Source organism: Gouania willdenowi, chromosome 17 (assembly GCF_900634775.1).
Source record: "Gouania willdenowi chromosome 17, fGouWil2.1, whole genome shotgun sequence".
Lineage (NCBI taxonomy): Eukaryota > Metazoa > Chordata > Actinopteri > Blenniiformes > Gobiesocidae > Gouania > Gouania willdenowi.
In genome coordinates, this window is record NC_041060.1 from 31,931,441 (window position 1) to 31,948,088 (window position 16,648).

A 16,648-nucleotide genomic window follows, 5' to 3' on the forward strand; every position below is an offset into this window, starting at 1 on the left:
TGAAAGCTGACCTTTTTAATCAGTGATCAGTGCTGGTTAAACAATATTTAAATCTACAGATTAAAGGAAAAAAAAGGGAGAAAAAAAAAGAAAAACGGAGGAAGGAAAAAAGAAGAAAAAAAGAAAAAGCAAAAAAAGGAAAAAAGGGGAAAAAAGGAAAAGAAAAAAACTGCCCTAATGTAATGTGCGGTTACTGGGGTGTGTGTGTATATGTATGTGTATATGTATATGTATATACATGTATGTGTATGTATGTGTATGTATATGTATATGTATATATATATATGTGTATGTGTGAGTATGTGTATGTATATGTATGTATATATATAGATATATATATTTGTTTTTTTTTGTTTTTTTTTATTTATTTTTTTTTATATATTGTATATCGGATATCACTATATTGCTGTGTATTAGTGTGCCACGTATGTTGAGAAGTGAATGGTCATATTATGTGCATCGTATGTGTACAGAACACTTTTATTTATTTTCATTATTATTTTTTGTTTTTCATTTGTCTCAGATAATGTTCTTTTTGTTTTGTTTTGTTCTGTGAAAAATATAAATAAAAAGTTAAAAAAAAAAATAAAGTAAGATACAATTAAAAAGAAGATATAAGTTGTACTGTGAGGAAAAAAAATTAATACCAATAAAAAAGAAAACTATTTTGAAACAAAAATGTATGTCAAAAATAAAAATGTAATTTAAAATAATGAGTAAGATATAATTAAAAGGTAGATATAAGTTGTACTGACACGGATTATTCTGACTGCTCCTTTTTAATTATTCATGTCATATAAAGATCTATGACTATATATGATCAATGAATTAATGTCACTCAATTTACCCTCAGGGATCAATGGTTTACTGAATCTGAGGAGGTTTATTGATTAAGTGTTGATCAACTTAATTTAAATTAACCTAATTTAAATTATCCTGATGACATCATTCCAGAACGTAATGATAAAACAAAAATAAACGGAGCACAGCAACGCTATGAGAAATGGAAGGAGCTTTACAGACACTTTAAAGTTAAACTGGCACTGGTCTGTTCTGATTTAGCAGTCAGGGATGATTTGTGTATTTTTTTTGCCAGGTTAGACGAGGTTTAGGTAATGTTTGAAGCGGTTAGGATGAGAGTGGGGAGGAACGTCCTTTCCCTCACGGTGACACCAGGTTTCCATTTTCATTGTTTGATTTCGTGATTCCAATAAAAAAATAAAAGATTTTATAGAGCCCTAGTGTAGTTGTTAGTGCACTCATACTTGCTGTAGCAAAAAAAAGAGAGAGACTTGCTGCAGCGCATACAAGCGTGTGTCCTGTAACCATCTCTGATTGGCCAGCAGCCCAGGAAGGCGGTTCTCTGCAATTCTGGTGGGTGAACATGTATATCACTCAAATGATGGAGACAGAAGAAAAAACCTCCAGCATCTGAGGTTACGTTATCACAGTAATGAAAAACTTAATATCGATGCAATTAAGGTTAATCGTTCAGCCTTAACACTAGTGCATTCATGTCAGAGTCTTTAAAACACCAGAAAACTTTCCAATAACACAGGATAAATTCCATACATTTGTCACTTGTGTCTATTGAGAAAAAAGTCACTCAGAGTTCCACAGTTGTGTGCATTCACGAGGATACCGGTAAGGGACGATAGGTTTAGAAACAGGGAGGGATGGGTGAGTGAGGTTGTTTCTTTATAGATCTAATGATTCTACAGCTTGATGAGTCTGTAGGAGTCATGACATTGGACCATGCCTAGTTCGGTGGTTTGTGGTGTCTAATGTAGTCATCTTATTTTTAGAAAATTATGCCTGAGATTTTTTCAAGTTATGCTGCTATATGTTTAAGATGCTGGTAAATCTTCTTGGGTACACTTATGCTTTAACCAAACAAATAGAATGCACCCATGCAATAGTTTAAAACAAGGGCTGCTTCATGACATGTACAGTGCCGGAGAGATCTAATAGGTCTGTTAATCTAGTCCTGCTGCTGTGAGGTAGAGGATATGAACAACCTGATTGTTAAAAAGTAACGAAAGGTATCAAGCTGTGCTTCATTTAGAAAGGAATAGAAAATCTCTTCATATGAAAGCTGACTATCTGTAGCATTTATTATTCATGCAGTATTTCTAAAGACTGAGCAAAAGTAGGACAAGACCCTCATTAATCCTGACAGGGAGTGTGGTAAAAGGACACGGCAGCAGCAGAAAGCTAAAGAACACTCTTACAATGTATTCTACTGATAGAGCCAAACATGGTACTGCAAGGGTTTTTTTCTTTCTGCAATCTGATGCAATTTTGAATGATTAAAGATAACAGTCATATTTTCTTTAGATCTGCAGCTTGGTTATTGCACAAAGCTGCTGTATACCTGAACATATCTTCACATTAAAATTCAATTACAAAAAAAAACCAACTACCAATAGCTGGAATAAGGTCATCTTCAACAACTCAGGTGATGTTTGATTATCCTCTCCCAAAAATGTCTTCATGGGTATTAATCAGTGACGTGCCGTGACCACTAGGGTTGGGTAGGCACGTTGCAAATCGAGATCACCAATGACAATTTCATGTGTTTCTGCTGGCAAGTGTTAATTCAATTCAAATCAATTTTATTTGTATAAAGCAATTTCCAACAAAGTAATCTCAATGCGCTTATCGAAATATAAAATTCATAATATGAAAGAAAAAACCCAACAAGATCCACATGAACAAGCATTTAGCCATCTAACATCAAAATCAACATCATAAACACTATTAAAGAAACATGAACAATTATTTAATATAGCCTCCATACTCTCCCAACAAGATATATCTCATGACACGGCAGCACATCTGTTGTTTGTGTTTGAAACACAGAGAAAATGACGACGACAACTCAGAACAGCCTCAGTATCCACAAAGCCAATCCTACCTTTCACTGTAGAAAGTACCAACAATGTTCTGACCTTACCTTTGCTGAAGCTCTGGTAACTCAGGTGTTGGTCTCCATCTTTTAAAAGCTGTTGTTTTTCCTCAAAAAAAAGTTTCTCTATAATCTCTGGCGCTGTCATCCTGACTGTAGTGTTATCCCCACTAGCCCACTAGCTAGAGAACGTAGCAGCAGCAGTCACGTGGCATCTATTCACTAATGTACTGTGAACTTAGTTATAGCATTTAGCATTGCGCGGTTACGTGCAAAGGCAGCTCTCTACGCTGCCTTTGCACGTAAATGGTTGTCATCTTAGGGACCTGACTGCGCATGCGGAAACACGTAAAAACACGCAATGGAAATGGAAGCAGAGGAGCAACGTCCCTTTGGGAGGGGGCGTGGCCTCCCTCTGCCTTACAGCAGAGAGAGAAAAAAAAAAAAAAAAAAGACTGTGCAGCCATTCCAGGAAATAGCGCTGTTTAGTAATTTGGGCTATGAAATGCACAAAATGCGTACACTTTCAAACTTATAGGTACTGTAGGCTATTGGAAATGGAAAAACAAATAATTTACAAAAATATTATAATTAAAACAAATAATCAAAATAACAATTCACCCTTGGGTAGGCACTGCCTACCTTGCCTATCCTAATGGCACGTCACTGGTATTAATAAAGTATATATGTCTAACTATTTTGTTGATCTTTACCAAATTAATTTCCAGAGTTGAAAGTAATGGATTACAGGCACTCACATTACTGTAATTACTTTTTTCAGTATATTTCTAAATCAGTAATTTTACCTGTACTTAAGTACTTTTTAAAATAGGTAATTAATTACATTTGTACACCAAACCATTACTGAGTAAATTCTTAATTTTTGGGATTATGTTTTGTTTCCGCTTCATGGTTTCTTCTAGTTTATGAAGGCACCTTGAACATAATCCACATGTTTTTAGTCGTGCCATTTCTGATCAATGCCTAGCAACTTTCTTGGGTTCAGGGTGGTGTTTCTACCTATGATATTGTTACCCACATGGCACGTTTGGCCTGGCACTGTTTTAGAGTTCATAATAGTAGCAATACGTAAAGCCTTATAATTTTTGAATTCATTGGTGTTATTTTATTTAAAAAAGAATTGTACATTTTGACAAACCTTTTATTTTGTGCAGATGCCTTTGTGGAAAATTAAGTCTTGTAATAAATCTATTAAAATGTGGTTTCTTGCTTTTTAAGTTTATACATGAGATTTACTGTATGAAAAGGAACCATGTCAAGATTTATTATCAAGAACAAACATGGGGGATGAAAGTAACTCGTAACTTTTACTTTAAGTACTATTTAATTGAGCTACTTTTTACTTGTACTTTAATATTTTATGTATGACTTACTTGTACTTTTACTTGAGTCCAATTTCAGTCAAGTAACTGTACTTTTACTTGAGTAGGATATATCAGTATTCTTTACACCTCTGTTAATTTCATCATTACTCTATCAATGTGATTCTTGCCAGAGGTGCAAATGGTCAGGTGGAATCAGCAGTGCTTTCTGTCGAGTTTCACAGGCTTAGCCAAAACAGAATTAACCAAGAAAGGCAGGAACTTAAATAGAGCAGGGAAAACATATCATAAGGAGCAGGTGTCCATGCAGGTAACAGGAAGTGGCAACAGAGGAGGTGGAAGATAAAGGAAGACTATAGACTAAGGGGATGACATGGATGCTCACACTTACTTAAGTCATTCATTTCAATATCCACATAAATGTTGACTGTAAATACTGTCACTGTCTGATTTATACTCACAGGTTTTCCATAGGAGTCATGTACTGGGGAGATAATTCCACCAATCACAATGAAGCGTCCAGTTTTGTGGAGATAGTCTCTGGCTTTTTCTGCAGAAAATACAGAGAGGAAAGCAGATGAAATATAATAACACAAACTATTAGAAATATTTCGTCATTTGTCTTTTTGTTTAGAGTTTTTGGAACACCGTCTAAAGACAAGCTATTCTATCTGTAGTACTCTGCTATCTTATCTTACACCTCACGGAACTTTAATTTGAACAGAGGATCTATTTCTTTGCTATGATCGTTTAATTTTACAACACAAGTGAAGTACATGCAGCGCTGGTCTCAGCAGAATGAGCACTGGTCACGGTGGATGTGTACATTTTATGTTCTTAGGCTGAGCGTACCTCATACAAGATTGGTGTGAAGAGTTTTGGCCAGTTTGGGCAACTGAGCTTTTACAGTATGTGAAATCAACAAAATGTGGGGGTGTGGTTTTTGAGTCATACTGTAATGCAGCTAAAATACTAGTGATGCACCAAAATTCCGGCCACCAAACATTTTTGGCCGAAACCAGAAAATGCACTTTTGGGCCATTTTCGGGCAAAATTTTTTGAAAACACTTGGATGAAGCGTGCGCGTTCATCTGGAAATGGGAATGGTCCGTGGACTCACGGAGCAGCTGTGTTTCAATACATCTGAGCACTAAGAGTTGATGGAGCACGTGTGTTTTATGTTTCTGTCACACCAATACCATAGTTATGTCACGCGTAGCCCTCCGTTAACAAAGACTACACGGCAGCCATGCGCATCGCTGCACCTCAGCAGTAGAATCTGGTTTCAGTCTGTCAGAGCACGTTTCACAGAGATGCTTTTTACAACATCATGACTGTACTTGGTCCGCGTTATAAAAATCATCACTTGGAGGGGATTAAAGTGGCGCGCACACACTGCGATCTTGAAACTCCTTCACACAAATCTTCAATTAGCAATCAGTCTGCAGACCTTAAAAGGTGCAGCGTCTGAGTTGTTCTTGGATAGAAGGAGTCTAAGGCAGATACAGTAAGAGAGAGTAAGAGGAGAGGGGTCCGAGGAAGGAGGGTCCGAGTGTGAGGTGGTGGTATAGTTGGAAGTAGGGGTGTGACACTCAAGAGACGAGACGAGACGATATTGGGTTCACGAGAATGAGACGAGTTTGAGAAAACTACAATAACAAAATCTATGACTTGACCAACAGACTTTTTTTTAACTGAGTGGCACATGCATTTTGAAATGTTCTATTAAAACTCTTTATATGCATGATGTAAGCATGAGCTTTTAATAAACATCTTTTTTCAAGTGCAAACAATATTATGTGCAAAACCAAATCAAAGTTCTACTCTGTCAATACAGAGTGCAAATAGTGCAAACAGAGCCTGACCAAGTATGTCATTAACAACATGCTGCAACTACACAGCCATGTTCTTTTAACTCTTAAACTTCTTCCACAAATTGAAACGAGAACTCAAATTTCCTCCTCTTCTTCTTTTCCTTCTCCTGCTTTAGGTTCAAAGACACATTACTGCCCCCACAGGTCACAAATAAAAGTTTAGATAGCTCACAAAAACAAAAACAAAAAATTCTTGTGAGAGATTTTTAACGCGATGAGAAATCTCGTTGAGTTTAATCTCGCGGCACAATATCTCATCACACTCCTAGTTGGAAGTGCTCAGGTTTTTGATGGAAGTGATCATGTCATCAAACATTGCTATTCACTTTTAGAGAGATTGGATGGAGTCCAACCTGTTCTAAACAGAAACATTGTCACAAGCTTTGTCAATTCTTTGCAAGAATTTGACAGCGCCGTATGCAAACGGCACTGGTTTGACAGCTACGTACAGTCAAGGGCTACAATGACAATCAATGATGCACTGATTCACACAGTGCTGTATTTTGTGTTGTGTTGTCCACTGAGTAATGGTTGATTGGAAGAGCTCATACACTTTTTTGCAAGTTGTGTTGTTTGAAGGCAATATTTGCTTCCTTAAAATGGTATAAGTTGATAGATCTATGAATATGACATTGAATGCAATATTTAAATTCTACCATGAGGGAACAATAAAGTAAATAAAGATGTGGAAATGTTCATCTTTCCCAGTCTATCCAAGCCCTCAGGAATGTTCTAACAAAAGCCTTAAATAAACTTAAGAAAGAGAAGCCACATGAATATATACTACATGTTGTTGTAGTAATTTTTCTGTTCTGATTGACTCAGATCTTCAGATTAAATCACTCACAAAAACAGCTTCTACCATCTAAAGAACATCTCCAGTTTGAAAGGTTTCATGACTCAGAAAGATCAGGAGAAAACGGTCCATGCTTTTATCTCCAGCAGACTGGACTATTGTAATGGTCTTCTGACAGGAATCCCCCAAAAGAGAATCTACAGCTACAGCTGGTTCAGAACGCTGCAGCTCAGGTCTTAAGCAGAACAAAGAGGTCAGAACACAGTCCAGTTTAAAAGTCTTTACACTGGCTCCCAGTCAGCCTCAGAATAGACTTTAAAGTTCTGCTGCTGGTGTATAAATCTGTGAATGGGTTTGGTCCAGAATACATCAGTGAGATCCTAGTCAGGTATGAACCCAGCAGGTCTCTCAGATCTATGGACACAGGTCAGATAGTGGAGCCCAGAGCTCACAGTAAACATGGTGATGCTGCTTTTAGTTGTTATGCTGCAAAGAAGTGGAACAAACTGCAGCAGAGCTGAAGTCAGCATCTAATGTAAACATTTTTAAATCAAAGTTAAAGACTCTTTTTCTACTGCGCATGATTGAGGAATATTTTTAATAATGTTATTGTTGATTTCAAACTGTTTAATGTGTTAGTGTTTTAATTTATCATTAAACTGTTTAAAGTTCTCCATTGTACTTTTTAATCTTTTAAATTTCTTGTGTATGAAATGCGCTATACAAATAAATTTGCCTTGCCTTGATAAAGCCATTTGGAATATCAGCAGAACCTTAATTCTGTCTCTGATATTTTGAAAAAGTGATCACTGCTGACATACAGTATACTCTACAGAGTTTCAAGATTTTATTATCATAACTTTAGTACTGAGCAGAAACTCAGGATTGTTGTTTTTCTCTTCTATTAATAACAAATAATAAAAATAAAAATTCTTTCTTGATACATACTGAAGGCTAAATCATTTTAAGTCATTTAGAAGAATGTCCCTCCACTCTGGTTTTCTTGATTGATTCTACTTTATAAATCCCGAGGGGAAATTCAGTTTCAGTTATGTCCTGACCAAGTGTAATGAAGCAAGTCCATTAGGGCGATCGTGGCTCAGGTGGTAGTGGGTCGTCTTCTGATCGAGAGGTTGGGGGTTCGATCCCAGTACCTGACTATGTGTCGAAGTGTCCTTGGGCAAGACACTGAACCCAGTGGTCGACTAGCACCTTGCATGGCAGTCCTGTCCCACTGGTGTGTGAATGTGAAAGTGATTGGGTGAATGAGCTGATATGTAAAGCGCTTTGAGACTGCTTCAGTGTGGTGATAAAGCGCTATATAAATCAAGTCCATTTACTTGTTGGACAAAAGACGTATGCACATTATGTTTTTAAAAACAAATGTTTATTGATTGTCTTTCCCTTGGTTGTGGACCTGCAACAGAGAGTAAAGTATGAGTGAAACTAAATGTAAAATGTAGAATTGTGTGATAAATGAACTTACCCTGTATCTCTGGTCTGGTTCCAGGTGTTCCGGCTAAAGGAGTCCCCAGGGAGCCGGAGCACTTTAAGAAAGTTCCAGGAGGGACCATTGTGTGAGGAGCAGGAGGGGTGTTTGATTTAAATGTTGTGCTAAATTAGATGTATTTTAATACAGACACAGTTAACTTAATGAAACATATATATTTGGTAGAGGTTATGAAATGTGTTTACATTGTTAGATTTGTAATGCATAGTTTGAAAGAATAAAATTGTTGTTTTTAAGAACTTGCCCGTGCTTCAGAATAGGCTGGCGCTTGATCACATGCCAGCCTATAAAAGGTGCTCAGCTGCATTGTTGGAGAAGAGTGCTGCATGAACTGAGCTATGTTTGGAGTGCTGCACATGGTTTAACCCTGTTTTTGCCTATAGTTTCTTGTAAATACTTTTCTACTTTTGAAGTAATTAATAAATACACTTTGGTCTGCACCTGGAAACGTGGCCTCAGCTCTACTCTGTTCCTCTGACCACTTAAATGAAACGGCCTACCAATGACACCAAGAAACATGAAAAGACAATCACATATAACATAGGGTGGGACAGGAACAGGGAACTGTGGAGCAGCCAGCAGCAGGGCGGCGCTCCGTTTCTTAGATGAGTAATTTGAAACAATGGGTAAGAAGAAGAGGTAAAAAAGACAAAACCAACTAGGCCCTTGTAGAGGGGGCGGAGTTTGGGATCATGAAAAAACTCCTCAGCAAACATTGCGACAAAAACCAACAAACACAACATTCAATTCAATACAACAGCACATTAGCACCAGGGGGATAGTCTTTAGGATGGGTAGTTCATCTCAATGCCAATGACGTGGGACAGCATTGGCGTAGAGATGACCTCGAGAGTTCGTTAGCCAGGATGAAGATCCCAGGTGTTCATGGGAAAGTGAGGTAAAGGTCAGAGCGTTAAATCAACATACCGTCCATAGAACAGTGTGGAGAAAAAAAACAGACATTGACAACAGGCTATTTATCTCAGGGGGCCGAATCAATGAAGATAAGTTGTTTTCAGACGGGCTAGTCACAACATTTATTACCAGCCTTATTGTTCCCGGTCATTCATATCCAATAATCCAATAATGTGGCCATTTCCCTTGACAAACTCTCCTCTCCTCCTTAAAATTTCACCATGGTGGATTCCATCTGATAGTCCTGAGAGTTCGGCCCCTTCCGTCAATGACTAGCGGCTTTCCAATAATGCTGCCAACGTAATCCAAATTTTGCAATAAATCAGGAAAATGCAGTCCTAAGGACATACGGGCTCTCCTATAGCCCGTTCTCCTTGTTGAGAAATTTGACCAATAGCGTTTAGCGACCAGCTGATCAATTCCATGATTTAGATGCAGATAGAGGCTTTTATTAGATTATGACAAGACAAAAATAAGACAAAGAGCAGCACACAAGGAAAAAAGGAGGAAAAAGCATCAGTCTCCTTTGAGAGCAAGGAGGAAAAAATAAAAATAAATGTTGCTGCCTAAATTAGTGCTATAGATGATCATAATGAGGAACTGACTTGTTTATTGTTCTGTTTTTTGAAGTGGGGTAACAGTGTAAAGGGCTGCACTGTTAATGAGATAATCTGCTTCTTCGGGATGAAATACACTTGGACAAGTGTAATCTGACGGTAGAGGGATGCTGACTTTCTCTTAACTTTGCAATAGTATTGTCAGCCAAGGTTGTGCTATAGGGTGCACATATAGCGGGAAGACAATTGACAGTGATCTCCCAAAGGAAAGTTATGAAATATTAATATGGTCAAATGAGCAATGGTGTTGGCGTATAATAAGAATTGACACATGCCTGTAGTGATTATTCAGCATTCATCACAGGGAAAACACAAATAGAAAAGTTGTTCTTGGGAGGAAACAGGAGTACCCAGAGAAAACCCACACAGGCACGGGGAGAACAAGCAAACACCAGACAGAAAATACCCAAGTTTCCACCCTGGTGTGTGAACCCAGGGCCATCTTGCCTTGAGACTAATGTGCTAATCATTACACCACTATAGCATCCTAACCCAAGCATCTCTCAGAAGAAAAAAATGCATGAAATGATGTCTCTTCTGTGCCAGAAAAATCTAAACAGAATAAAGCAGTCATTTGGAAGTCAAACGTCAGAATAATACAGTTTCCTAAAATCTGAAATATGATCATTAACCTAATGAACAGTGTGTAACCATTTCTTAAGTATTCAGACTGTGTACATTGGTAAATTTCTCGTACAGTTATCTTAGGAATTATATTTTACCCAAGTTAGATGTCTTTTAATTCCCCTTTCCCTCAACAAACAAAAAAGTATTTTGCCTCTGGCAATGCCAAAATCAGAAGGATTTCTGCCCGACAGAACCACTGATGTCTATTAGGCCATTGGATAGCGCATTGGTCAGAAGAAGTGAAGCCACTTACCACCATATTGGTATAACAAAAACATTTGGCTGCTCAAATTTAACATTTTCACGTGGTTAAAAACTGACATTGAGCAACCCGTAAAATGAATTGGAATTAAAATATTTACTGTTAATATTATGTAGCTAGGCATATACTGTATGTAGTCTTTAGTTGTTATACACTTGCATCGTATGTCTGCTTTCTATCTGGTCATATGCTCTTGGTACCATGTATCAGGAATCAAACGTATGTAATATTGATAATGATAATGAGGAGCTGTGGACCATGGGCAGCAACTTCAGCCATCGCATCATATCACCACAATGCAAGACGGAGCGCGTCAGGCGTTCATTTGTGCCCACTGCCATCAGACTGTTTAACTCCACTGTTTAACACAAGAGCTGTCACCACACTGACCACCCCTCCAACCCAATTCCTTTGATTGTAATTTACAAATTGTTGTGTTTTTTGTTTTGTTGCTGTTTCTGTTTTTTCTAATTCATGTCTGACCTACAGTTCTTATATCTTGCACAATTATCTTGTGTTAATATTATTGAAGGAAACAATACAACATGAATTATAGCACAATCAAACAAACACACATCCCTTTTGAAGCTGTGCGCTGGATCAAAAAGTCCAAAGATGCAATGAAAAAAGGTCCGCAAAACTGCGTGGTTAGTTCCCAATTTTAATTAATTTACACCAAAAAACGTGACGTTTCGGGTTGAACGCCCTTCATCAAGCATGAGTTCAGCGATAGGCACACCTGTTTTTGTAGTGTGCTTGATTGAACAAGGCAATCACACGACACATGATACATGTCAGTGTTAATAAACGGACATTTATATTGCAAGTATTTACAGTCGCCATGTATACTAACTTTATACACTTTATATATATATATATATATATATATATATATATATATATATATATATATACTGTATATATGACAAAATTTTACATTCTTGACCATACAAGCATCAGGGTACCCGTCATATAGTATGGAAATGTTATACTTTATCATGTAGGTGTGTCCTAGACTGATCTTAATGTGGTGTAGTGGCCAATGTGGAGATCACAGTTAAAAATACAGTAATAGATGAGTAAATTACAATATATAAAGAGTGAGTTACAATAAATAAATGTCCATTATTATGTTTTTTGGTGTAAATTAATTAAAATTGGGAGCTAACCACGCAGTTGTGCGGACCTTTTTTTCATTGCAACATATGAATTATACACAATAGAGAGCGGTTTCCAGAACTTTAACAACTTATGTCATAATATGCCATTAAGCCTGTTATAACAGTTACAGAAAGATTATTAGCAAACCAAACCGATGAAGAATATATATTTGAATAAAAGGGTATAAGGCTGAATATCACACTGTTGGTCTGATAACAAGGATTATGATTTGGGGGCGCACGGTGGATTAGTGGTTAGCACATCCGCCTCGTTTGCATGTTCTCCCCGTGCTGCGTGGGTTTCCTACGGGCCCTCCAGCTTCCTCCCACAATCCAAAAACATGACTGATAGGTTGAGTGGTGTCTTTAAATTACCCATAGGAGTGAATGGGAAGTGAGTGGTTGTCTGTGTGTGTGTTACCCTGTGATGGACTGGCACTCTGTCCAGGGTGTACCCCCACCTAAAGCCCATTGAGAACCAGACATAGGCACGAGCAAGACCCAGGAAATGGATGGATGGATTATGATTTGTTCATTTAATATTTTATTTGACTCCACCAAAACAAATAGGTCCATAACTGGAAGGGAGACAAGATTGTTGCTAGGCAACACATAATAATTTCCTAACTGACAGTTGACTGTTTTTATAACACCTGAACATTATGGGTTTTTTTTTTTTTGTCATTTGTCATTTTCATTAGTTCACTGTATTGTTTCCTATTGAATTTAAGTAACTGTGCCTGATTGTGACGTCAGAGCATTAAAAATAGAGCCAAATCGAATCAGAAACCCGCAGTTAGCTGTTGTTTGGTATACCAAGATGGCGGCCGGTGACTTAAACTACGTGTCTGGGCTTGTTCACAAATGCGTTATCTAGTGGTGTATTATAGAAATGAGTGGTTCGGACCAGCCATGGACCGAGAACCAGGGCTTCAGGATCTTCTGGGTTTGAGTCCTCTACAGGGTGGAGCACATTCCCGTCATGTAACGGATAGTTTGGTGCGTGATGTCAGAATCGCAGCACATTTCAGCACCACCCTCACGGAGAGCACCATGACACATCATCTACAGACCTGCCATTTTACAGCCTGTATACATCATTTTAACAGCTAAAAGACGACATTGTGTCCCTGTAAACATCAGCACTTATACACAGTGTGTGCGAACGAACGCTTACCGAACATATGAATGTGTCCCTTGGTGATAGGGTTGAAGCTACCGCAGGACAGCAGAATCACGTGCGTCTTTTTGGATTCTGTCATATTTTCCGGTGTTTCCCGTGTGCGATTTGGTGTCAGTGTGGCCCCGGTCCGTGTAGCTCTGTAGTACCGCTGGTTGTTGAGGACTGGCGGTCTCTGCAGTGTGTGTGTGTGTCTCTGCTCTATGTGTGTGTGATGCTGGAGGAAGCAACGTCATGGTTTTAAAGAGACATTCACAGAGTGAACGTTATTGATAATGATTGGACAGGCCTCAGCAATTTAGCGCCCTTGGTAAGATTTTAGGTGGCGTCGCTTTGCGTCACATTAAATTCTACTGCCAAATTAGACATCCTCACACAAGAAAATAATTATACATACGTCTTTCACCATCTCTTTTTTTTTTTTTGGTTGACAACGTTTGTAATTTTATCCCAGAGATCTTTAGTCTTTTAATAGTGTTTATATTATTCATATTACACATATTCGGACTCGGGGGGCAGCTCAGCAGCAGTGTGGAAGCGAGGGCAGTCCCCTCGCTTCCACACTGGTGTAGGTCACTTATTGCTTAGATATTGTCAGTTTCTTACATTTTCACTATTTTATGGATACGTACAAGTGTATAATAGGGCACAATAATGTAGAAATTACTCTTTTTCCCGCTTAAAATCTGTGGCCCACTTGAGATCAGGCTGTTCCGTATTTGGCCACTAAACTAAAAAGTCTTTGATACCCCTGATTTCCATCATCATTATAATGATCCATCGCTCTCTCTCAAAGTACCCCCTGTCGTGCCATTGCGTACCCCAGGGGTACACGTAACCCAATATGAGAAACACTGCTCTACACAATCCGACAATCACACATCTTCTGGCCAATCTGGTGATGGGAAAAACACCCAAGTGGTCCATGAGGAGGCCTAACAGGATGCTCATAACGGCTAATCCGCACAGTCACTGACAAGGCCACACATGGGGGGCACCAATGACGGTCCTGAGCCGGAAAAGGAGGGCTACCAGGTGGAAAACCTAGTGAGGGAACCCGGGTAGCAGAGTCGGCGCCAGACAAAAAAGTTATTCTATATATACATGTTTGTTTTTTAGTGAGCGGATGGTCCACAACCTCGGTACCAAACAACTCCACCATGATTATCATTTGGTCTTCGCCAGGGTGAGTGTTTGTTCTCATCTTATTTTATGTGTTAAGATGCTAGCAGCTAGCAGTAACGGCTATAATGTAAACAAACTTAACAACAACGTTAGCCTTACGGTCAAGGACAGAAGAGGTTTGTTTGTCACATACATATATACTACTACTGAATAGTACTGTGTACAGTAAGTGTGCAGTAGGGGTGAAAAGAGAAGGTAAATAATATAGTAAATAAGCATTTAACAACAACCTAATGCTATACAAACACAGCCTCAATAAACAAAGTTAGCTCTGATGAAATTGTCGCTACAGACATGGGCATTAGCAGACTCTGCTTCTCTCGACCGCAGACCTAGGTTTAAAATCCACTTTTTAAAGCATTGTTCTGTGAGGTTTTTACATTTCTCACCTTTGTGAACGACAATCTTCGGTATTCTATAAAATCTCTTTTCCCTTTCCTCGGTTAGAACGATTGGAGCAGCCGTAAACTCCACAAAACATAGGCATTTGGATTATTTCAAGCGACTTCACCTCCTGCCCTCCATCTGAATTTTGCGCTCTCACAATGCACCAATGTGACATCACGTGAAAGTAACCTATTAGTTGTGCTGCTTCCAGTGATATATATTATGGTACAGTTTTTATCCAATCATATTTCAGCTAGCTTGTGTTGTCAGGGTCTATGAAATCTAAAGCCTTCAGAATCAACAAAACAGGCTCCCGTGCGCTGTCAGTGAATGGACAGTCAGTTGCGATAGCCAATCAGATCTCATAGAGTAATAAAACGAGTGGGGTAGGGGGGCATAGTAGGTCAGCAGGGGAAGCACGGCCCGCAAATGCCCCCCCCCCTGACGCCGACACTGCCGGGTAGACACAGCAGCAGGGGGCCAACCACAGCATGAAGGCAGAGTGGGCACCGTCAACCAGTCCAGGTCCCTCCGACCACCCAAGTCAATAATGAAGTTCTTTGGCCCCGACTTCCCAACCCGAAAGGGCCCATCATAAGGAGGATGGAGAGGGGAACTATGGGCTCCATGCCGGAGGAAGACAAACTCGGCTGCCATGAGATCCTTGGGGAACTGGGACCAGGCAAACAATGGTGCACTGGAACAGGAGCCAACACCCCCTTAGCAGCCGGGCAGGGTTGGGGTCAATTATAATTGTAATCGCGTCATTGATAATTAATTACAATTATGGCGTAATTATAATTGTAAGTTAAAAAATATGTTGCTGTCGTAATTGTAAATGAATTGCAATTGTGCTTAGATAATCGACTTTGTAATTGTAGTTGCCATGAAAAATCTACAAAAATTGTCAATTATAATTTAACGCTAAACTGGGGAACCATGTTACAGTTCTATGTACAGATCTACACAAATGTAGTTAATTATTAAATAATGTTTCATATCAAGTTTTCCCACATTTTACCATTTGAAAAAAAATGAAATCTAGGTGTATGCTGACACAAAAAAAGACCCAAAATATATACATTTTCATTGATTATGAAGCCTAACAAGGTAACCAATAGATAAGAAATAAATTAGATAATAGATATTTGTTTTTAGTGTATTTTACAGCTGATTTAGGACCCGTTATCATAAGAGATGCTAACAGAAAGCTAACACAAGAGGAATAATTTCTATTAGGTTATTTATTTCAGGCTCATTGTGATCGGAGCCATATAGAGAGAGATTTGCGACAATGCTTGACCGTCACGTGATTCATGTAGACTCAATTTGTTCCCGGAAGTTATTGATACGCTGATAATAATAATATCCAATATGATTATTTAAAGTCTTACCATTCAAAAGTGCATCACAAACTATCTAATCCGCACGAGCTTCATTGCGCTGCAACAGTCTACTGCTCACTTCCTCTTCTGCTTCCACACTCCTCTCCCAAGCTTTTAACGTTTGATTATGTCATTTCTGTATTTACTTTATTGTTGTTAGTTTCTTTTTCTGAATTGTGTAGTTGCTTTTAACAACTGTAAAGTGTTTTAGAGTTTTTGAAAAGCGCTTGTAAATAAAATGTATTATTATTATTATTGTGGGACAAGCAAGATTTCCGAGTGTGAAAAGGACAGTATGAGTTCTCACTTTGAAAAGGTACATTTACGAGGTACACAATTCACTAACCAGGTTCATGATTATTTTTATTAAAGCTGATATCCGGAGTTTCTGAGAGACGTGTCGATGTCCCGCCCTAAACGGCTCCACTTCCTCCCCCTGCCTCTGCCAATCTACCAGAAGCCACGCGTCTACATTTCTGCACGTGCAACGCAGAACATA

The 16,648-nt window shown here is 38.6% G+C and overlaps 1 protein-coding gene across 1 annotated transcript in view; it reads right to left on the reverse strand.

Annotated features, from left to right (window-relative positions):
• Window positions 1-13,451, reverse strand: part of nmnat2 (nicotinamide nucleotide adenylyltransferase 2) — a 39,325-nt gene extending 25,874 nt beyond the window's left edge. The window contains exons 1-2 of the mRNA XM_028473535.1: window positions 13,190-13,451; window positions 4,713-4,801 (exon numbers count right to left, since the gene is read on the reverse strand). Of these exons, the coding sequence (XP_028329336.1) occupies window positions 4,713-4,801; window positions 13,190-13,274 (174 nt within the window). The 5' untranslated portion in view covers window positions 13,275-13,451. The remainder of the gene's footprint in view (window positions 1-4,712; window positions 4,802-13,189) is intronic.
• Window positions 13,452-16,648: the final 3,197 nt, after the last annotated feature.